Source organism: Chrysemys picta, chromosome 6 (assembly GCF_011386835.1).
Source record: "Chrysemys picta bellii isolate R12L10 chromosome 6, ASM1138683v2, whole genome shotgun sequence".
Lineage (NCBI taxonomy): Eukaryota > Metazoa > Chordata > Testudines > Emydidae > Chrysemys > Chrysemys picta.
Window position 1 is genome coordinate 26,292,629 of NC_088796.1, and position 23,074 is coordinate 26,315,702.

A 23,074-nucleotide genomic window follows, 5' to 3' on the forward strand; every position below is an offset into this window, starting at 1 on the left:
ACAGATGAAGATCATGAACCAGCAAGCTTTGTTGTCCAGATGCGACTTTCTCAATTATTTGGCTATGGCAAAATTTGAAGAGCACTTGCCCGAGGCTTCACGTGATTAATTTTGGATATTTGTCACTGAGGGCTGCTTGGTGGCCAAGATGTCACTGCAATCCATCCTTGATCTTGCAGATACCTTGGCCAGGGCGATGGCCTCAGTAATTACTATGAGGAGGGCTTCCTGGCTCCAAAACTCAGGGATTGCGCTCGATGTCCAGTGAGCGATTGAGGGACTTGCCTTTCAGTGGCCAAACCTTGTGTTTGGACAAGACTGATGAAACCCTGCATTCCTTTAAGGATTTGAGGGCTATCTTAAGGTCTTTGGGGGTGTAGGCACAAATGCAGAGTCACAACTCTGGAGTACAGCAAAAATAGCCATACAGGCCTAAGCATCCTATTTTGCAGCCTTTCCCACAGAGATAGCGACACTACCTCAGGAAAAGGGACAGGTCTCACAAGAGGAAGCACTCAAGCTTGGTGCCCGGGCAGTCTGTTCACATTCCTTCAGCGCCTGCTAAAGGCCCATTTTGACGCATTGATCCAGAGCACTGTTCCAGTTGGGGACAGACTGACACCATTCCTCTGTTCCTTTGGGGACAGACTGGCCCACTTTTACGATGCCTGGGTCTCTACTATCTCTGTCAGCTGGGTCCTAGATACTGTCAGGTCAGGCTATGCCATCCAATTCCTCACCATGCCCTCTCCCCACCTCTGTCCCTCTTCAGGGACCTTTCCCACCAGACACTGCTCTTCGAGCAGGTAGCTCTATGCTAACTTTGGGAGCGGTGGAGGAAGTTTCGTGAGAACACCAAGGTCACAGGTTCTACTCCTGGTATTTCCTGATACCAAAATCCAAGGGTGAGATGAGGCCCATCCTCAACCTCTGCGGACTCATCAAATATGTGAGATTCCTCATGATCACTCTCCAGCTGTCCTCCCAGCTTTGTCTCAGAGTGACTGGTTCGCTGTTCTGGACCTTCAGGATGCTTATTTTCATGTGGCAATTCTACCAAGTCACAGGAAGTTTCTTCACTTTGTAGTAGGAAAATGCCACTATGAGTACATGATTCTCCCATTTGGCCTCTCTTCTGCTCTCGCGCCCCCTCCCCCCCCCGCAAGTTTTCACCAAAAGCATGGCATGGTGTACAGCAGGAGGAAGGGAATCCACATCTTCACTTACCTCGACAACTGGTTGCTGAAGGGTGGCTCCAGAAAAGAGGTTCTCGCCCATGTCAACACCACGCTATGTTTACTTGACCGTTTAGGACTCATTCTAAACACCATGAAGCCAAGCTTGGTTGCCCCTCAACACATAGAATTCATTGAGGCCCTTTCAGATTCTATGAAGTCAAGGGCGGTCCTGTCGACTTACTGCTTCCAGGCGATTCAACAACTGTGTCTCAGTCTGCAAATGCAACCGTCCAGAACAATCCGCATGTGTTTGAGCCTGTTAAGCCACATTTTTGCCTGCACCCAGGTGGTCCACTTCTCCAGGTTGTGTCTTCAGATGTGGCTCAGGAGAGTTTACCGCCCTGCCTTGCATTTTCTGGACAGGTTGGTTTGCCTTCCTCCACCAGTCCTGGCATCGTTGCGCTGGTGAGACCCAGCACTATGTTTGCCAAGGAGTCCCCTTTGCTTTGCCCTGATCAAGTCAGTGGTTACTGACATATCCCTTCTAGGTTGGGGGATGCATCTGGACTGTTGAGGACAGCCTATGGCTGGGACAGGAAGCTTTGCTCCACATCAACGTGTTGGAGCATTGGGCCATCCACAAAGCATGTTGTGCCTTTCAGAACCATATCGGGCATTGAGTGGTTCACATGCTCACCAACAATATCACCATGCTGTGCTATGTGAATAAACAAAGGGGGAGCACAGCTCATGAGCCCATAGTTCAGGCTGAGTAAGACATTTTCAGTTGAGCAAGAGCTTTAAACCTTTATTTTGTAAAAGATTGCTCTGCCTAGAGGTGATCAACCTGTGGTAGTTCTGCAATGAAGAAGACTTCACCCCGGTTATTTGTCCACTTACCAGGAGTCCAGAACCCTCTTGTAGACCACCTCAGGAGGATTTTCTCCCCAAGTCACAAATGGTCCGTGAAGTCAAGTGTCCTTTGGACTCTTTTTGGCAGTGTGGGATATCCCCATGATCAACTTATTTACGATGAGGGAAAACAGGAAGTGTGACCTATTCTGCTCTCATGGGGATCTCAGCCTGGGCTCTTTCTCCTACACCTTCTGCTGCAGCTGGCAGTATGCCTTCCCTCCTATCCCAATCATTCCCTAAGTAATTGCCAAGCTCGAGCTGGATTGAACCAGGATCATCCTTATCATAGACATAGTGCTGGTTCTCGGACTTCCTTGCTCTGTCCCATGCCTCTTCGTCTCCTTCCTGATCTCCTCACACAGGGCCACGGCCACACCCTATATCTGGCGATCAGCTGTCTGCACCTTGCGTTGTGGTTGCTGCCTGGCTGAATGAGGAAGAAGAGCATTACTCAGAGACTGTCCAACAGGCCCAACTCAACAATAGGAAAGCTTCCACTAGGATGGCCTACTTGGTGAAGTGGAAGAGGTTTTCATTGTGGTCCTTAGCCCACAAGGCTCATCTGGTGGGGACTTTGATCCAAGAAATATTGGAGTACCTGCTGTACCTTCAGAAATTGGGTGAGTGCACTTGGCAGCAATATCGGAGTTTCATTTCCTGATCCAAGGAAAATCAGTTTTTTCCAATGAGATTTCTGAAAGGACTTCTCTGCCTGCATCCTCTAGACTGAGAGCTGTCTTTGTGGGACCTGAACAGGTTTTAGCAGCTCTAATGGGGCGTCCATTCAAACCTCTTCCTTCCTGTCTGCTGCCCCTCCTGTCTCAGAAAACTGCGTTCTTGGTAGCCATTACCTTTGCTAGGAGGGTGGATGAGTTGCAGCCCTGATGTTGGGGCCTCCTTATATGCAGTTCTCTAGGGACAAGGTAACATTGCTGCCATACCTGAAGTTCACATCCAAGGTGGTCTCTCAGTTTCATTTGAACCAGTGTGTGTATTTGCATGTATTTTTCCCCAAGCCACATTCCTCCCTGGAGGAGCAATGCCTCCATACATTAGACAATAGATGTTATCTAGCCTTTTATCTGAACAGTTTCGTGTTTTGCCTCTCCTGTTTGTATCATATGCAGACTGCATGAAAGGACAGGCTGTCTCTGTGCAGACCATCTCTAGATGGATAACATCTTGCATCAAGACTGCGTATGAGAGAGAATCATTTATGCCTCAGCAGATGTGGGCTCATTCGATGAGAGCACATGCAATGTCACTAGTATTCCTCAATGACATTTCCATATTGGACATATGCAGGGCCACCACATGATTGTCCATACATACATTTATGGACCATTATGTGATCACTGCTTCTTCCAGAGTGGACGCTAATGTTGGAAGAACGGTCCTGCGATCCTTACTCATATAGACTCTGAGCCCCACCTCCGGATGGGGGTACTGCTCACAAGTCACCTACTTGGAATACATGTCTGCATCTACTCGAAGAAGAAATGGCTACTTCCTGTAACTATGGTTCTTCGAGATGTGAGGCAGACGTATTCCATGACCCATCCTCCGTCCCCTCTGTATCAGAGTCTTCCCCAGGACATCGATGCGAAGGAACTGAGGGGGGTTCCAAGCCCATTCCCTTCCACCTTATATGATCCCTAGCCTCTGTTTGCTGGAAGTTGGGAATGGGCAATGGGGATGGATCATTTGATGATTACCTGTTCTGTTTATTCCCTCTAAAGCACCTGGCTTTGGGCACTGTCGGAACTAGATGGACCTTTGGTTTGATGCAGTAATCCCATTCTTACATTCTTATTCTGCTTTATTTAGCTTGCCCAGGCTTCACCTCAGGTTCAGCTAGGTTTAGTCCAAATTGTAGAATGACTGGTATCCTCCTTGTATTTTGTCTTGTCTTTTAAACTGACTTTCTGGAAGGAGATCACCAATCTGAAGAAGCCCTGCGTTGGTATTAACCTATAGTTGCTTCGAGATAAGCAAAAGCTCCATCTGGGGCTGAGAAAGAAGAGGCTGCTGGGAGGAGACACCGAAAGCCCAGCAAACAGGTAGCAAACAGGTAGAGGTGGAGTTACCTGCAACAAAGAGGAGCAGTGGTCCAGATTTCGGACTTGTGATAGTCTCTGCAGAAATTCAGTGTGCAAGCTGAGACCAAATTCTCAACAATGAAGGGTCAATTTAAAGGAGCAGGGCTGCTGGCTAATTGAATAATATTTTACAGGTTTAAAAACTCATAAACATCTTAAAGCAATAAAAATTCAAAGTTTTGTAGAAATACAAGGGAAAATGTTAATCAGGTCAATTCCTGTGATAAGTGGGAAGGAAACTAAAGTTGCCATACCAAAACTTTTGTTTTGTTACACTCAAGAATATCTGTTCAGATTTCTTGTTGCTTCTAGTCAGGGTATAAATTCTCAGTTCAAATTCAACATTATTTAGCATGGCAATAGACTAACATAGAATCCTAGAAATGTAGGTTTGGACGGGACCGTGAGAGGTTATCCAGTCCAGCCCCCTACACTGAGGCAGGACAAACTGTTCCTAGAACATCTCTGACAGGTGTTTGTCTAACATGTTCTTAAAGCCCTACAGTGACCGGGATTCTACAACCTCCCTTGGAAGCCTATTCCAGTGCTTAAATATTCTTATAGTTAAAAAGTTTTTCTTAATATCTAACCTAAATCTCACTTGCTGCAGATTAAGCTTTCTCATCATACATTCAGTGGATGTGGAGAACAATTGATCACTTTCTTTTTTGTAACAACACAACATATTAGAAGATGGTTATCAGGTGCCCTCCCCGCCCCCTGTCTTTTCTTAGGACTAATTATGCCAGTTTTTTAATCTTCCATCATAGTTCAGGTTTTCTAAACCTTTTACCATTTTTGTTGCTTTCCTCTGGATTCTCTCCAGTTTGTCCACATATTTTCTAAAGTGTGCTGACCAGAACTGGACATAATACTCCAGCTGAGGCTTCATCAGTGCCAAGTGGAATAATTACATACAATACTCCTGTGAATGCATCCCAGAATATTAGCCTTTTTTGTGAGTGCATCACATCATTGACTTGTATTCAGTTTGTGATCCTCTATAACCCCCTTTTCAGCAGTACTACCATGTAGGTAATTATTTTCGATTTCGTAATTATGCATTTGATTTTTCCTCTCTAAGTGTAGTACTTTGTACTTGTCTTTATAGAATTTCATCTTGTTGATTTTTAGATAAATTCTCCTCCAATTTGTTACAGTCATTTTGAGTTCTTACTTTGTCCCCCAAAGTGCTTGGCACCCTTCTCAGCTTGGTGTTGTCTACAAATGTTATAAGCATACTCTCCACTCCATTATCCAAGTCCTTAATGAAAACATGGACCGGTACCGGACCCAGCACAGACCCCTGCAGGATCCCACTAGATCTATCTCCCTAATTTGACAGAGATCCGTTGTTAACTACTCTTTCCATATGGTCTTTCAACCAGTTTTGCACCCACCTTACAGTAAGTGCACCCCATATTTCATTGGGATTCCAAGTTAGTAACCCAAGGCTAATGTACAGTTTTATATTGAACAAACAATTTGTTTTAGTATTTAGTCAAGCTTATAGTTAAACTCCCAAGATGTGTGGGGTTCTTCCTAGCACAAAAATCAGCACTTGTCAGACTATACTACTTAAATTTTTTTCTTTAGAGCATGAAAAATCCTCCTCTGGTGTTCCCTGTTCTTTGGAATTACATTACTGGAAAATCACTAGTTACATCTGTACTTGTGTTCATATATAGACATTTGTTTTTGCAAGTTTGAGATATTTATAGTGTCTCCATAATTTAGGAAGTTTAGAGTTACTAAACCAGAATGAGTCACATTGATTTTTTTTTTTTTTTTTTTGGTGGTAAATATTTTAAAATATGCTTTGCCAAGATATGTCCCTGGAGGTTGTTATCTTAATTTGTTTTGAATAATCTAAACAGTTAGTTTAAATGTCAGGAATCCCTTGGACAGCACAGAGTATAGCACAATGACCCCTCTGACTGTGTCTGATTTTCAGGAACAAGCTGTTAGAATTCTAAGATTTATCAGGTGGTACTGGTTACACATATCTGTTACTCCGCCTTATTGTTAAGTAGCCAGAAATATGTTCAACATGAGTGCTTCACAACAAGAAACCTCTTTATGTGAACTTTGTGTTCATCTCAAAGAGAAGGAGACCTAATTATTACCACTTGGAGGTACTAGAGATTGAAATGAAATAAATGTTGGTCTGTCTTGCACATTTTATTTACCAATCTGAGGGAATTGTATGGAAAGCTTTTTTACTGGTGTTTCTTGGTAGCTTTGAGATAGTTAAATAAAGTCGTCTTAATTTTTTTTGATAAGTGCTGTTACTCACCTAAAAGATGAAGCATAAACAGCTAATTGAAAATAGTCCAGTTCGTTACTACTTAATATGGTAGTGGCAAACCTCCTTTTTCATATTTGTAAGGGCTCCCTTGCCTGCTCTGCTGCTGTGTAACACATTGAAAGACCTCACAAGACAGGCAGGCTACCCCTTAAAACTACATTAAGTACTGAAATATAGACATAATTTTGAAAGTAAACTTGTTTTCTGTGAGCTGGCATATAACATTTTTCTTAACGCCCTTGCACCGAATATACTAATAGCGTTCAAAATGCTCTGTTTTTGCTGCTGCTAACCAATGAAGATTCTCAATCTGTGGTGATGGAGGTTGTGCTTCAAAGTTGGTGCTTCCTCTGCTGTGGCAGATGCATAAATCTCTAAAACTTGTCACTATCTACATATACGATTTTCATTGCCTGCCTCCTGTTTTATAAAATGTTCTAGAGCTCTTGGTGATATCAAGTACCATAAATTACTGATGATCAGTTCTTGGTATCACCCAAACAGTAATTAAAGCACTTTAGAATATTAAAGAGGATCAGCCACTGGAGGCTTAATTAATAATACAAAAATAACTTTTTCTGGTGCTTTATAGAGGTGGGGCCTGAACTGTAAATAGGGCTCCAGATCCAAACTTCTTCCCTAGGATTGCAGGTATTTGGATCTGGAGTTGTGATCCATTAGGGTACTTTATGCTGAGATTCAACTAAGTGGGCCTGTGGGCTGTATATAGAATTATCCCCTTTTCTGAAAAATTGTCTGGAGTCTGAGAGTGAGAACAAGTATAGGCTGTTTAACTAAGCACGTGTCTCTGATTTGAATCCTTCTCCTAAAGAGGCTATGTCAAACTCTATATTATATTTACACTAATGACCATTTGGGGCTTATAGAATGTAAATGGAAAGAAATTAAAATAGGAATGATTTACCCTTATGCTACACCTATGTCAAATGTGCAACAATCTAGTGCAAGCAACTTGCATTGTGGAATCTGGTGTCCATGAGTTTTGATATCCCTTGTTAGGGCTCTACCCTACGGACAGTTTTACTAAGTACACTGTAAACTATACTTTAAAAAGTAATTTTTAATCGAGTTCTTGTAGTAGAAAGTTATAACAACAGATCTGACATCAGAATGATGGATTGTAACTATTTTAGAACATTAAGTAATGCCAGTTAAATGAGTGTTTTGTGAATGGTTCAAGTGACCTTCATTAAAACTTTAACTTACACAGACTGAAATTCCTTCAACTTTACTATTTAGAGTAACTATTTACATATTTGTAACAGTTGTTAAATAGATGTTTTAGAGTTCTTATAAATCTTCTGGGGCTTGTAAATGGCTTTAGGTCTATATATTGGGTTAAAACAAACTGCTCTGAATTACATCAGATTGACTACATTGCATAGCCTGAGACAAAAACTGTCCTAGTGGCATGCTTGTGGTCACAGTAGAGCCTGAGATAAATCTTTAAAGCCTATCCTTTTTCCTATCTACATTGTATATAACATGAATTGTTATGATGTAGTTTTAGATTGTTGCATTAAATGTGTAATAAATAATACTTGACAAATTCCAATGATTTGAGAGGTAGTATGATTTATTAACATTTGTAATTCAAGATTTTAAGGTCTTTGGGATCAAGGGCCCCACAGAAGAAGTTTTATTTTTTCTAACGGACAAAATGGAAAAAGAAAAATATTTTAGATTATCATTAGTTTTTAATTGTTCCCCTACCCTTAGGTATATGTTCATTTTAAAAAAATCCCAAATTGTATGGTTTCTTCTCATTGAAGCTATAAGAACCCTACATGGAATTTTTCCCTAAATACTTAAAGCCTATCCATTATTCTGTTTATAGTACTGCTACCTTATTAATGGCATATACATATTCTATAACATTTTATGCTGAAATGATTTTACTCTCAAAAATATTATCACGAAAAAGTAGAAATTGGTTTTCATTTCCTGTTCAGAGTAAGCAGTTTATTTTATTGCGATGGTTTTCTTGATGTAATGGCAATAGGCTACGTCCATAAAATTTTATTTTTTTTATTTGTTTCAGAACCCTGTCAAGAAAATTCCAGACTCTCATGAAATTACACTCCAGCACGGGACCAAAACTGTAAGTGATAACTCCTAGACTTTTTATATCCTTATGGATTTCTCCAGAATTTTTGAACCACTTATGACAAATGAGATAAATATATATTTGGTTGCAACAGCCATAAAACTTAAAATGAAATACAGTAGGAAAAGGTGAGTAACCTCTGTCCAACTGGGCAGCCACCGGTGCCAATACAAAGTTCCTTTCTGGACTCTGCAGCTATGAAGATAAGTAACAAAAGGCCTGATATTTGGAGGTGAAGATGGAGATCATAAAGATTGATGGGTGCGAAATGCCTTTTTTTTTTTTTTTTTTTTTTTTAAATAAAAAAAGAAAGTCCTCAAGTGTCTTGGAGTGGTAGCTGCTGATATTTGTAGCTTGGGGCTGCGGGTAAATCCTTAACTGGAAAACTGGATCATAAGAGCAGAATCCTGTTGGGAAATAATTTAAGCTCCTCAGATCAACTGTTTTCTTTCCAAAAGGATTAGGAAAAAAGCAAATGACAGGAAGTCCATGTCAGAACCCATTGAAGTCTTGATGTTCATGTGGGTCATTCAGGACTCCAGAAGAATTCAAATTTTCTGCCCTGAGAATAAAGCAAAAATTAGGGGTAGTATCAAAAATTTAACTGATGAGACAATCCAAGTCGCAATAATGATGTCCTTTTGCACATTTATCATATCATTCACAAGAGAACCCTCTGGAGTGAACCTTAGGACATGTGCAGTTTTTTACCTTTCAAGATGTGCAGTGAATGAAGCAAGGGGCTCGCTTTCTCCTGCAGACTTCCTACAGATTATTCCCCTCAAGGAGGATGACTATTTTGCCAAATTTCATCTTTTTCCTCAGTTTAATACAGGAGCTGTAATACTAATGCTAATACAAACGTAACATTAGTGGCTAATAACCACTAAAGTGTGTGAATGCTGTCTCAAGAGAGAAAAATCCTTGAGCTAGAATAACTCCCCAACCAACATGGTTAGAGTGGTCCTGCTTGTAGGGCAGACTGTCTTTCACTAGGTTTTCTTGGTGGAGCTGCATAAGCAGTTTGTGATTTCTTTGACTGTTCACAACAGGATGCTGTGGCACCAAACTTTCCAATTTTTAATACCCATGTAAACCTATAGCATTTCTTCCAGTTCTGACGTATCTCTGGTAGAGGAGCTGTTGAATACATGGGATTTGAGTGAAGTACCAGTAGGACTTCAATGAAAATAATAATCCCTGCTGTATACTTTTTCTGTATGTGTAAATGATAATGCTTAAACATTTTTGAATTTTTAAGTGTGTGTATGTATGAATTTATTGTATAAAAATATCAGGGTTTAACGTGGGTTTTTACACACATCACTGAAATGATTTTTTTTCATACAGCAGCAGTTAAACATGGTATTTAAATTGCTGGTGCAATAAAACCTTCATGATACCAGATCAGGAATGTCTTTCTTGTCTGGGATAGCTCAGTTTCATCAATGACTGTAAACATGATAATATTCAGACTGTGTTATTTTAGTAATAAAGCATGTTCCTTTTTTATCCCCAATATTCATTTTTAGTGCATTCTTACTTTGTATTAAATACAAAAATATTACAGCATAATAAATCAGAGCAAATCAGATGGGCCCTACTCCAAAATTCAGGAAAGCATGATCCAGCATCTTAAAAAAACCTAAGTTCTGATCCCGGCTCTGCCACTTATTTGGTATGTGACCTTGGAAAAGTCCCCTAAATCAATCTATCTCTTTACCTATGTGTAAAATGTGAATAATTACGCTTATCCAAGTTTTGTACAATATTTTGACATCTGTGGGTGGAAAGCTGTGTAGAAATGTTTCAGCTGCGAGCTCTTTGGGGTAGGGGCTGTGTTCTTGTTGTGTGGAAGGTACTTAGCATATTATAAATAACTCTTTTTTCCCTGTCACGGACACACACGTTTCTCATCTGCTTTCCTCCTGTAATCCCTTCATTTGCTCCAGTGACCCCATCCTATCTCATCTCCTGACCTCTATTATGCCCACTTTCATCCCCTTCCTCACTCTTCATCTAAACACCTGACTTTGCTCTGGCTCCTCTCCTCACAATACAAGTGTACTTTAGTATCTTCCATTTTAAAGAAACCCATCCCTGACTCCACTTGCCTTTCCAACTACTGCCTCGTCTTCCATCTCCCTTTCATTTCTAGGATTATAGAACATGCTGTCTACAAAAGCTGTCTGGGTTAGGGTTAGGCTCTCTAATGACCTTTTCCTAGCCAAATCTCAAAACCAGTATTCCATCCTCATCCTCCTTGACCAGTCAGCTGCCTTTGACCATACTCTTCTTGAAGTCTTGCCCTCCCTTTGCTCTGTCCTCTCCTGGTACTCCTCCTACCTCTCTAATTACTCCTGCAGCGTGTCCTTCAGAGGATCCTTCTCCCTCTCTCCCCCCAACTTTCTGTAGGGTCTCCATTGGTCTTTGTCTTTGGTCCCTATCTCTTCTCCCACACTCCTAATCTCTGGGTAATTTCATCTGCAAACAGAAATTCAACTACCATCTCTGTGCTGATGACTCACAGATCTGCCTCTTTACTCCCAACCTATCTCCTTTTGTTCAAACTAAAATCTTGGCTGTCTCTCTGACATCCCCGCGTGGATGTCTAGCTATCAGCTCAAACTCAGCATGGTCTAAACCAGCATTTCCCAAATGCCGCCATCGTGGCTGCATGTGGCCACCAGGAGCTTTTCTTGCAGCCACAGTCTGAGTGATGATGGGTGGTGGTGGGGTGGGCAAAGTAGCAGCCCCTCCTCAGGGGCCACCAGTAGTGCTTGGAGCCTGCCCCCCTCGGAGAGAGACAAGCTGGAGGATCAGGTAGCCAGTGAGTTCCCCACCTTCCGGGGAGCAGTGGGGTTGGGCTTCAGCCCTGGAATGGCTGGTGGCAGGCTCCAGCCATGGGGCTTCAATCTCCATCCCCAGGCCCTGTCCCCTGGGTGTGGGGCTTTGGGTTCCATTCCTTGATTGCATGGTGGTGGGCTCTGGTCCTGAGCTCACCCCTCACCCATCATCCCTGGCCTCCACTGCCTCTCCCAGTGCCCCATCGCCCCAGGCCACTGCTGCCTCTGTACCCACCTCCCCTCCAGGGCTTAATTTGTCCCCGGGCTTGCCGGGGCTGATTAAGTCTGCTATGAAAAGTGATATTTGTATGTTTGTAGTATCAGTTTTCACAGCACACTTAGTAGCCAGTTCTGGTGTCCCTGATGTGGTGGTTGAATCCAAACTCAGTGTTGACCGGGGTACCCTTCGCAACCCCATGGCCCACAATGACTTTGCTATCAGAAGCATCGGATTTGGGGTGGGGTGCCCACATTGGCCACCTCAAGACCTAAGGTCTCCGGTCGCAGGCAGAGCTATCTCTACATATAAATGTAACATAACTCAGGGCAATATGGTTGGCCTGCGTGGTGTTCCTCCCACAACTCTCAGGCAAGTCAGTACAGGTCTTGATGGACAACACAGAGTCCATGTTCTATGTCAACAAGCAAGGAGGAGCTCGCTCCCCAGCCCTTTGCCAAGAAAACCTCAGGGAGTTCTGTGTGGAGCATTCCATTCACCTGGAAGCATCGTGTTTTCCTGGGGTCTGGAATGTATTAGTGGATCGCCTCAGGAGGTCCTTTTCCTCTCACCATGAGTGGTCTCTCCACCCTGAGGTTGCCAGCGTCATCTTCCAGAGGTGGGGAACTCCCCAGGTGGACCTGTTCACCTCTGCAAAGAACAGGAAATGCCATAGTTTTTGTTCAAGGCTTGGACAAGGCAAGGGTTCCCTGTCCGATGCCTCCCTGCTCTCATGGAAGGATGACCTGCTGTACACCTTCCCTCCGATTCCCCTGAAGATCAAAAAGGACAAGGCAAGTGTTATTGTGATCACCCTACCATGGTTGTGTCAACATTGCGCTTCTAGATCTCACAGTGGCAGCCCCGTGAATGTTCTCTTAGGCCAGACCTAACCTCGCAAGATTGCAGACAGCTTCTTCACCTGAACCTCATCTCATGGCTGCTGCATGGTTAAATCCGGACGCACGGCCTTGTTCGGAAAAAGTCCAGTAGGTCTTGCTAGGTAGAAGGAAACCCTCTACTAGAGCTACCTAGCAGGCCAAGTGGAACCGCTTGTCTTGCTGAGCAGCCAAGCCAAGCCTTTGCCCAACTCAAGCTTCTCTGCAGTCCATCTTAGACTATTTACTTGGTCTGAAGCACTAAGACCTATCGTTATCATTGCTCCAGGTCCACTTGGCAGCAATCTCAGCATTCCACCCTCTGATCAAAGGCACATGGATCTTTGCCCATGAGATGACAAGGATAATGGAAAGTTCACAACCCAATTCCACCATGGGATTTAAACCTGGTCCTATCCAGACTCACTGGCTTCCCTTTTGAGCTCATGGCATGTTACTCCCTGTTTATCCTCTCATGGAAGGTTGCCTTCCTAGTGCCAATTATTTCCCCAGAAGAGTTTCAGAACTTCAAGCCTTGACTTCAGATCCTTCTTACATTGTCTTCTACAAAGATAAGGACCAGCTGTGCTCTCACTCAGCCTTCCAGCCCAAGGTGACGTCACAGTTTCATATCAACTGGGACATCTTTTGCCCATCAGCTTTCTGAAGCTGCACAGGATGGACAAAGAGAGCTGTCTGTATTCTTTGGATGGTAGAAGGGCCCTGGTCTTTTATATCGACAGGACTACGCCCTTCTGCAAATCAACGCAGCATTTTGTGGCTGTGGCGGATAGAATGAAAGGGCACACTGTGTTGCCCCAGAGGATATCGCCCTGTATCACAGCCTGCATCTGGGCTTGTTATGAGCAGGCAAAGGTGCCACCCTCAGCTGTCATAAAGGCCCATTCTGCAAGAGCGCAAGCATTCTCAGCAGCGTTCCTCAAGCAAATACCAATTCAGGACATCTGCAGGGCTGCAACATGGTCGTCAATTCATACCTTTGTGGCCCACTGTGCCATTACCCAACAGGTCCGAGATGATGCCAATTTCAAAAGAGCTATGTTGCAAGCAGCACATCTGTAACTCCTGGCCCACCTGCAAGGGCACTGCTTGTGAGTCACCTGACATGGAATGGACATGAGCAAGTGCTCAAAGAAGAAAAGATAGTTACCAGCTTTCCATAACTCTTGTCCTTCGAGATGTGTTGCTCATGTCCATTCCATGACCCACCTTCCTGCCTTGCTGTTAGAGTTGACGGCAAGAAGGAACTGGAACGGCATGGGGCCGGCTGGCGCATGAATATGGGTCTCTAGGGGGCACTAGAGCCAGTCCTCCGGATATTACTGGGGAGAAAAATCTCTGGCAACTGTGCACACACCTTACATTGAATGGACATAAGCAACACATCTCGAAGAACAACAGTTACAGAAAGTTAGTAACCATCTTTTGAAAACTTTTGAAAGAACAACCATAACTTTTTGTTCAGAATTATGAAAATTTCAGTGTTATAAAGAATCTCCATTTCCAAGGTGTTTGTAACTCTGAGATTCCTACTCTAGTGTAATGGGGAACAAATATTTGATAAAGGGCTCTTCAATCTAGTTGAGAAAGGTATAGCATGATCCAATAGCTGCAAGTTGAAGCTAGACAAAGTCAGACTGGAAATAAGGCATACATTTTTAACAGTGAGAATAATTAACTATTGGAACAGTTTACCAAGGGCCATGTAGATTTTCCATCACTGGCAATTTTTAAAATCAAGATTTGATGTTTTTCCATAAAATATGCCCTAGGAATTATTTTGGGGAAATTCTTTGGGCTGTGTTGTACAGGAGTCCAGACTGGATAATCACAATGGTCTCATGTTGGACTCTGAATCTATGATTCTGTGATATGAATAATAATACTGAAAACCAAATAATTATTATTTTAAGTCCTTATGGAAAGTTCGTAAACAACTTCATAGAGAGAATACTAATGGCGTGCTATAGAAATTACTCTAAATCTATGTAATGTAATAGAGAATAGATTTTCCATGTCCTTTTTTAAACGTTCTGTAGAAGGTATAAAACCTATTAAATTCTATGTAAAACACTTAAAGGTCCATTTTCTTTCAGTTCTGTAGGACTCTTCCATATGTTTTAAATTAAACACTAGGTTACCAATCTTTCCATAAGTCGACTGTCATATTTATATACCACAGGAGCCTATTTCTTAACCTTAAATCCACTACCCTTGAGCTGTAATATATATGGTGGAGAGGAGATAAGGCCTGAACAAACAGTCTAATGTTTACCTGTTTGTTTCCTCCTTAGTAATCGTAGTAACATGGTATATAGAACTGGGAAATTTGGAAAATGTCTGTATTTTTTATAAATATAATATGTACCTCAGTTAATATTATTCTCTGTGAATGCATAAAGTTTAATTCAAAGAAAACAAAACCATGGCAATGAATGGACACCTGAGGTAAACAGCTTGAAAGGAGCTAAGGTAACAGTGGTTGGGCTATCAGTGGGGAAGAAACTGTCTGGTTCCATCCAGGCTAGTTTGTATTACTCTTTCCGGTGCTAAAGCCTGGGATTAAAAGGGATTCCAAACCTAAAAGACCCTTGAAAAAAGGCGGGAGGAGGAGGGGTGCTGAGTAAGCTAGAAGGACTGCTACAGTGTATCCGTAGAAAGCTGACCCGCTGGCAGACACACACAGAAAGAGAGACATGTTGTGAGTATGACAGGCTGACTCTCTCAACTCGGAGCTGTAGTTAGCTGGTCTGGGGAACTTACCAAGGTGTAAGTATTACCTGTGAGTGTGGGCCTTTTATTGTGTTACCCTTTGCCCTACATGCTTTGTTCCTTTTGAGGAATAAATAAATAATGCTTTGTTTTGAAGATTCTGTTTCTCTTTCACTGAAAATTTATAGTCTCAGGATCCCAGAGGGAAACTCATACAGATGCCAGAACAGTGTTGGACCTGTGTTGTTAATGCCTTGGGAGTTAGGGGACTGCAGCCAAGAAATATGGTCTAAGTGTGGTTGGACCATGTGGTGCCACCTAGAGTGAGATGCAGGAAGCCAGGCTGTCACATGAGGGGTGTTCTTCAGAGCGGCTAATTTGCTGTGGCAGAGAGGTTTTTATAATTTCTCGTTAAGAGGAGGGGAGGTGAAAAAGGAATATCTGATTGTGTTGAAAGATATTTTGTATGTGGGGAATTTGCATAGTATGGACAGACATTTTAGAAAGTGTTTGCTTGGATTTTAAGTGCTAAAAAACTAGACATCACATTGCCTTTTAAACAAAATCCTGGCAGAAAAGTTGAATGAATTAGATTTTATGCAGAATCATGCATGTATAAAATGTGCCTTTCTTAATTGTTTATAACCTTTAGCAAAACTAGTTTCCTATTTTGTGTGCTATCTACTTTTGTAGTACATGTTAGATTAAATTACCTGAGAAATGAATTATGTGTTCTGTACAACTGTTTGTATATCAACTAATCTGCTGGAACATCTGTGATAATCTAAATTGGTTCAGATCACCACTGATAAATTTCCCATTGCATTGTGCTGCTACAGACCAACTGAATAATTGGAAAAGATTAAAAATGAAATAGACACATCTTTTTGAAAAATATTGTCAAGCCTTTAAGTAGTTTGAACAAATTCTCAAAATATGTTAGAACAGAACATAAAATATACCTTGTGCGCATTTGGATGCTGCTTAAATATAGATGAAAGGTATATTTTATAAGCTTGATGGTTTGCCAGGCTTTCCTTTTGAGGAATAAATAAATAATGCTTTGTTTTGAAGATTCTGTTTCTCTTTCACTGAAAATTTATAGTCTCAGGATCCCAGAGGGAAACTCATACAGATGCCAGAACAGTGTTGGACCTGTGAGATGGACCTTATATGATTTGCATTTTAAATGAATAGATTCTTGATCTTTCAACATCTCATCTTCTTAACAGTACTGTTTGGTGTCTGTTATAAGGTCCTTTGGAAGACGCATTATTTTTCAGACCTGAAGTGATTCAGTTATGGCCTGCGTAAACAGTCTGAGTGCACTTTGGGTAGTTGATTTGCTGTATATCAAAACATTTATGGAAATATTAAAATAGCTTATTTTCTGGTTTGCTTTCAGTCAATATTTTAAATATACTTTTAATTTGAACTAGGTAATATATGCTATAAAGTTTTAGAACGAATGTCTGGCATTATCAATGCTTGTCAAAAAAAATAAAACAACAAAGGCACAACATTGTAGAGAACAGGTTGTATTATCCATGTCCAAAGTTGTGCAGTGCTTCTTCTTTAATTCAGTTTCTATATTTGTGTGGCATTTTAAAATGGAAGTTGTAATTTCTAATTAAAATGTTTATTGTTGGGAATTACAGTCTGGGAAGCCTCTTAGAAACATTTTGACTACCTAAGAATGCAGCTGTCATCACTTTGAGAAGAGGTGAGATGCAGATTAGGTATATACAGTACAAATAGATTGCATCGAATGAACAAAACAGATTACTGGAAAAAGCACTTATCCCACAGAAGGACTATCCAGTTTATTTATAATGAAATTACTCATCTACACATTCATACAGTAAAATGACAATCCTTTAAAAATGAGTAGAACTCAATAGCTTTTTTCAGGACATAGTCAACAGAGTTTCATTTATTAAATGTATTTCATCTAAACTTAAATATCCCATCTGTATCTCTTCAATCTAATGATCTTAGGCTGATGATGACTGTATTCCTGTGCAGCTGAAATGAATCAGAAAAGATTTCCCAAGCTAAAGAGTCTTTCCAGAAACCTGATTAATTTTCCAGTTGCCTTGCTTGTATAGAGTAATAGGAGTTACTTTTTCCCAATGAAACTGCAGAGATAAATTTTCTCCTGACAGCTTTGACACTAGGTGAGCATGGGAAAAAGAACATAAAGAGATGTTCTGAACATCATGCTTTTTAACTTTTCAAATCACAGCTGGGACAGTATAGATAGTAATTGTAGCAGAGAAGCCCATTTTAGAATATTAACTGAATGCATGGTTAATATGGGGTTTGTCCACAGGCTCTACAGTCTACAAATCCTAAACAAGGTGAATGGTGTACAAAGATATTTAAATTATTAAATAGTTAGCTTTTCCAGAAATGGGAAATCATTAAGTGGTCACATTCTGTTTATCATTGTCGTAAATGTGAAATTCATCCTAGTGGACGGCCTGAGGATTACGTGGTGCCTGGGACCTTTTGATGGCCCCTTGTACCGTGATACATTTAAACAGTTTGGGATAGAAAATGAAGAAAAATGCTGTATTCAATTGAAACTCCATGGGGAATTTAGGTAAGCAGGATGTAATAGCCAAATTCCAGTTTGTGTAGAGACCCTGGGCATAAATATCTGCTCTTGTGAAAAATGTAATGGATTATCAGGGGTTTTTTTTATATCTCACCTGAAAGATGGCACTTCCAGCAGCAGTGCACTCCTAAAATGATGCTGGGTGATTGGTTTAGTACTGACTCAGAAGAAGGGAAGTTGCTTGATTAATCACTATCATCACTTCCTACACAACTTAGATTTTTCTGGTAGGTCTCAGGATGGAATCCTGGACATGTATAATGGTAACCAAAGATGCTGGTGACTTTGACATATATCACTTTAGGAGACGACTGCTTTTACATTTAAAAAAATCTGGAAATCTCACCACAGGTTTCTATGCTTTTGCTACCAGAAGAAATATTTACAGCTCCATATACACACTTCCCTATGAACTCTCCACTACTCCCACAGAATTTACAGAAAAACATATACACCTCTACCCCAATATAACGCTGTCCTTGGGAGCCAAAAAATGTTACCGCGTTATAGGTGAAACCACGTTATACCGGAGTGCGCAGCCCCGTCCACCCGGAGCGCTGCTTTACCGCATTATATCCGAATTCGTGTTATTTCGGGTCTCATTATATCGAGGTAGAGCTGTATGTAGTTAGAGCCTTCCACCACTGGAAGGGAATTCATGTATTACCTTTTCTTGATATCTTGTTAGCAAGGGGTTTATTGCTGCAGAAGGTCATGGTTCCTCTTGACCGTAAAGCTTCTAGTGCTTCTACTAAAATTTCCAGATCTTCTTCATTAAAGCCCTGTCCTTCATCCCATTCCTGAAACCTACTGCTTGGCTGCTGAACAGCAGGCATTACTAGAATATGTTGATCTCTACCCTTCTGTAAACATGTTTCCAATAGGCACTACTCTGCTGTATGGAAAGAATATGGCCATTGACACTCTGTCTCACTTCTTCAGAGTTCACCCTTAAGCACTGGCAAGAGCTCTTGGATGCCAGAAAACAATCTAAATTAATATCTCTCCTGCACTTAGATTTTCCTTAGGGTAGTTAAGTTACAGAATCTTCCAAAGGTCTTAGAGTGCTCTTTCTGAAGTCTAAAACTTGTTCTTCAAGCCCTCACGGCTCATCTGTTCAAGTCACTTTATTTCCTCTTGCTTAGGGTAGTCTTCCTTGTGGCAAAAAGGCTTCTGATCTGGGTGCTTTACTGAGCATGTATTTGAGGATGAAAAGGTAATCCATGGCATAGCCCAGAACTTTTCCCCCAATGCTAATACCATCTACGCTGGGTCGAAGTTCTTCCCTCATTCTGCCTTAACCTGAAGCACCTGAAAGAGATTAAATGGTGTACTTTGGACCTAACACATGAAATTTCACCTCTTACTTGCTCATTTCCTTTCTTAGGGGAACCCTGTCCAACCCTAACCCCCTCAAATTGGATTTAATTTGCAGTAACCCAATTTTTTCATCATTTCTCCGATTTCTTATTTCTTCTGTTTACTGAGTTAGCTGTTCATACCTTTATAGGAGACCTTATTCTGGAGAGTTGAGTTCAGGAGCGGCGCCAGGGTTTTTGGCACCCTAGGCGGGGGTCCTTCCGCGCTCCCGGTCGTCGTCGTCAATTCTGCGGCGGGGGGGGGCGGGGTCCTTCCGCGCTCCCGGTCTTCGGGGCAGTTCGGCGGCGGGTCCCGGAGAGAGTGTAGGACCCGCCGCAGAATTGCCGCCTAAGACCTGGAGCGCGGAAGGACCCCCGCTGCCAAATTGCCGTCGAGGGTTGCAAAATACCCCCCCCCCCAAATCCTGGCGTCCTAGGTGACCGCCTAGGTCGCCTAAATAGAAGCGCCGGCCCTGGTTGAGTTGGTGGACAAGGCTTAATGTCTTACTTGACTGACAGTTTTGCTTCTATCACAATGTCAGTTCATTTCCTCTCACTAAGGATTTTAGACAGACTTTCTGTCAGAATAAAAATTAGGGGGTCATAGGTAAAATTTTTCTGTTTTTTTTCTTTGTTTGAAAACACAATTTATTGCATTGAAGACACTTAGAGGCAGAAAAATAAGTAGTCCTTTCCCATAGAAGCAATTTCTATAGATGCTGCAAGGATGTTGCAATTCACTACTATTGATGCCATAATTCATGATTATGAAGGGAGGGAGTATGATCCATGTGATTGCCTGTGGAAGGGGAGATATCCATGAGACACTTTCTATTAATGTCCTCCATATTATGAAAAGTTTGACAACTCTTGGTGTGTAATTATTTAATTACACATTAATTGCAGTTTTAAACATCTGTCATAATTTTGTAGACTATTTCATTATAAAGAAATGCTGCATTTCACTGAAACTTGAGGGCAATAATTTATACTGAGGTGTTAGAAATGTTCATTTTGTAAGTGTTTTAATTATAGCAATGAACTATTGATTTTGCTACTAGCACGATACCTTTCCAGTAAATTTTCAAGTTTTTTGAGTTGTTACTTCTCCATGATGGCTTTCTTCTCTTGGTATATGCATCATCTAGTCTTAATAATGCTTTTTTAATTAGCTCTCTACAGTTTTCATTGTCATTTGCTGAGTATCTTACTAGAAATATTAGTATTCCTGGTATGGGTAATGGAAAAGGAAATTACATTTCTTCAGTAAGAGAAATGAAAACAACTACATTCAGAAATAAAATAATTTTCCCCAAACAAATGGAAATAAAATTAAATAATATTTTGTTAATTAACTTTTATTCCTGAAATGATGCCATCAGAAGGGGTGATTTTTATTTCCCTGTACACAATTCAGACTTCACACAGGAGGTGATAAAAAATTCTCCAAAAAATGGAACTACATGGCTGACATGTGGAAGGAACAAATTAAAGCAATGACTGTGAAATATGGCTGTGTGAGACTAGTACCATTTTGTGCACTGGTTACAGTTTAAAAAAAGAGTACAAAGAGGAAGATCAGACTACCTCTGAATTATCTTCATTGAATTGTTTTTGGTCTGTCTGTCTGTAGGTATCTGCTTTGGGTTTGGATCCCTCAGGTGCCCGTTTGGTAACTGGAGGCTATGACTATGATGTTCGGCTTTGGGACTTCGCTGGAATGGATGCATCTCTTCAAGCTTTTCGATCACTTCAGCCTTGTGAATGGTATGTGTTGAGACCATCTTTCTGACTTAACAGCCCCTGTATTGACAAGGTCCCTCACCAAAGGCTCTTATGTAAATTAAGCTGCCATGGAATAAAAGGGAAGGTCCTTTCATGGATTGAGAACTGGTTAAAAGACAGGGAACAAAGGGTAGGAATTAATGGTAAATTCTCAGAATGGAGAGGGGTAACTAGTGGTGTTCCCCAAGGGTCAGTCCTCGGACTGATCCTATTAAGCTTATTCATAAATGATCTGGAGAAAGGAGTAAACAGTGAGGTGGCAAAGTTTGCAAATGATACTAAACTGCTCAAGATAGTTAAGTCCAAAGCAGACTGTGAAGAACTTCAAAAAGATCTCACAAAACTAAATGATTGGGCAACAAAATGGCAAATTTAATGTGGATAAATGTAAAGTAATGCACATTGGAAAAAATAACCCCAACTATACATACAATATGATGGGGGCTAATTTAGCTACAACAAGTCAGGAAAAAGATCTTGGAGTCATCGTGGATAGTTTTCTGAAAATGTCCACGCAGTGTGCATTGGCGGTCAAAAAAGCAAACAGGATGTTAGGAATCATTAAAAAGGGGATAGAAAATAAGACTGAGAATATATTTTTGCCCTTATATAAATCAATGGTATGCCCTCATCTCGAATACTGCGTACAGATGTGGTCTCCTCATCTCAAAAAAGATATACTGGCACTAGAAAAGGTTCAGAAAAGGGCAACTAAAATGATTAAGGGTTTGGAACGGGTCCCATATGAGGAGAGATTAAAGAGGCTAGGACTCTTCAGCTTGGAAAAGAGGAGACTAAGGGGGGATATGATAGAGGTATATAAAATCATGAGTGATGTGGAGAAAGTGGATAAGGAAAAGTTATTTACTTATTCCCATAATACAAGAACTAGGGGTCATCAAATGAAATTAATAGGCAGCAGGTTTAAAACAAATAAAAGGAAATTCTTCTTCACGCAGCGCACAGTCAACTTGTGGAAGTCCTTACCTGAGGAATATAAAAGAGAACTGGATAAATTCATGGTGGTTAAGTCCATTAATGGCTATTAGCCAGGACGGGTAAGGAATGGTGTCCCTAGCCTCTGTCTGTCAGAGGGTGGAGATGGATGGCAGGAGAGAGATCACTTGATCATTGCCTGTTAGGTTCACTCCTTTTGGGGCACCTGGCATTGGCCACTGTTGGTAGACAGGATACTGGGCTAGATGGACCTTTGGTCTGACCCAGTACGGTCTTTCTTATGTTCTTATGTATTACAGCTTCTAGCTACAATACACTGTAAGTTGCAAGACGATTCTGTTGGAAAGGTTTTACTATCCCCTAATATTTCTGCATTAGACAAAATGTGGATAGAGATAGTTACATGCTGCCTGTATTTCACACGTTGTTTGAAAGACATACATATTTTCTCTTGAGCTGGCTCAGCAAACTGTACTATTCAAATATTTAGCACAGCAAACATAGGTCTCAGATAAGCTAATTATAGGTTAAATCTCTCAAGACAAATGCAAATGTGGTTTCTTTATTATATGCAGCAGGTTGATAGAATGTGCCCTGTCCCCCACCCCTCCTACTCGTAGAAAGCTAGCTAATAAAGAAAGAAAACGATTGATGGTAGTCTCATGTAGGGGCTTTAGTAGGAATAGGGCTTCTATAATTACTAGTATTTTTTTGAGGAGAGCATCATCAGAGCCTTCAGCCCCAAAACCTGAGTCCTGCAAGCGCAAGTCAGCTGCCCTGGGCCAGCCATGGGTTCTTCTTCAAGTGCTTGTTCATGTCAATTTCAATCAGGTGTGTGTGCGTGCCGCGTGCATGGCAGTCGGAAGATTTTTCCCCTAGTTGTATCTGTAGGGTTAGGCCTGGGCACCTTCTGGAGTTCCGCCTTCATGGCATCCAATACAGGGCCCAGCCGAACCCCCAACCCTCCCCTCCCCCCGTAGTCCCTTCTTACCGCCAGCGATGGCTAGTTGGAACTTCCATCACTCTTGCTTCTGCAAGTGCCTTTAGCAGTG

At 41.5% G+C, this 23,074-nt stretch overlaps 1 protein-coding gene across 2 annotated transcripts in view; it reads left to right on the forward strand.

Annotated features, from left to right (window-relative positions):
• Positions 1-23,074, forward strand: part of WDR70 (WD repeat domain 70) — a 246,824-nt gene that overhangs the window by 62,470 nt on the left and 161,280 nt on the right. For both annotated transcript variants that reach the window (XM_008168689.4, XM_065550032.1), the window contains exons 6-7: positions 8,563-8,622; positions 20,914-21,047. In XM_008168689.4, coding sequence (XP_008166911.2) covers positions 8,563-8,622; positions 20,914-21,047 — 194 coding nt within the window. The remainder of the gene's footprint in view (positions 1-8,562; positions 8,623-20,913; positions 21,048-23,074) is intronic.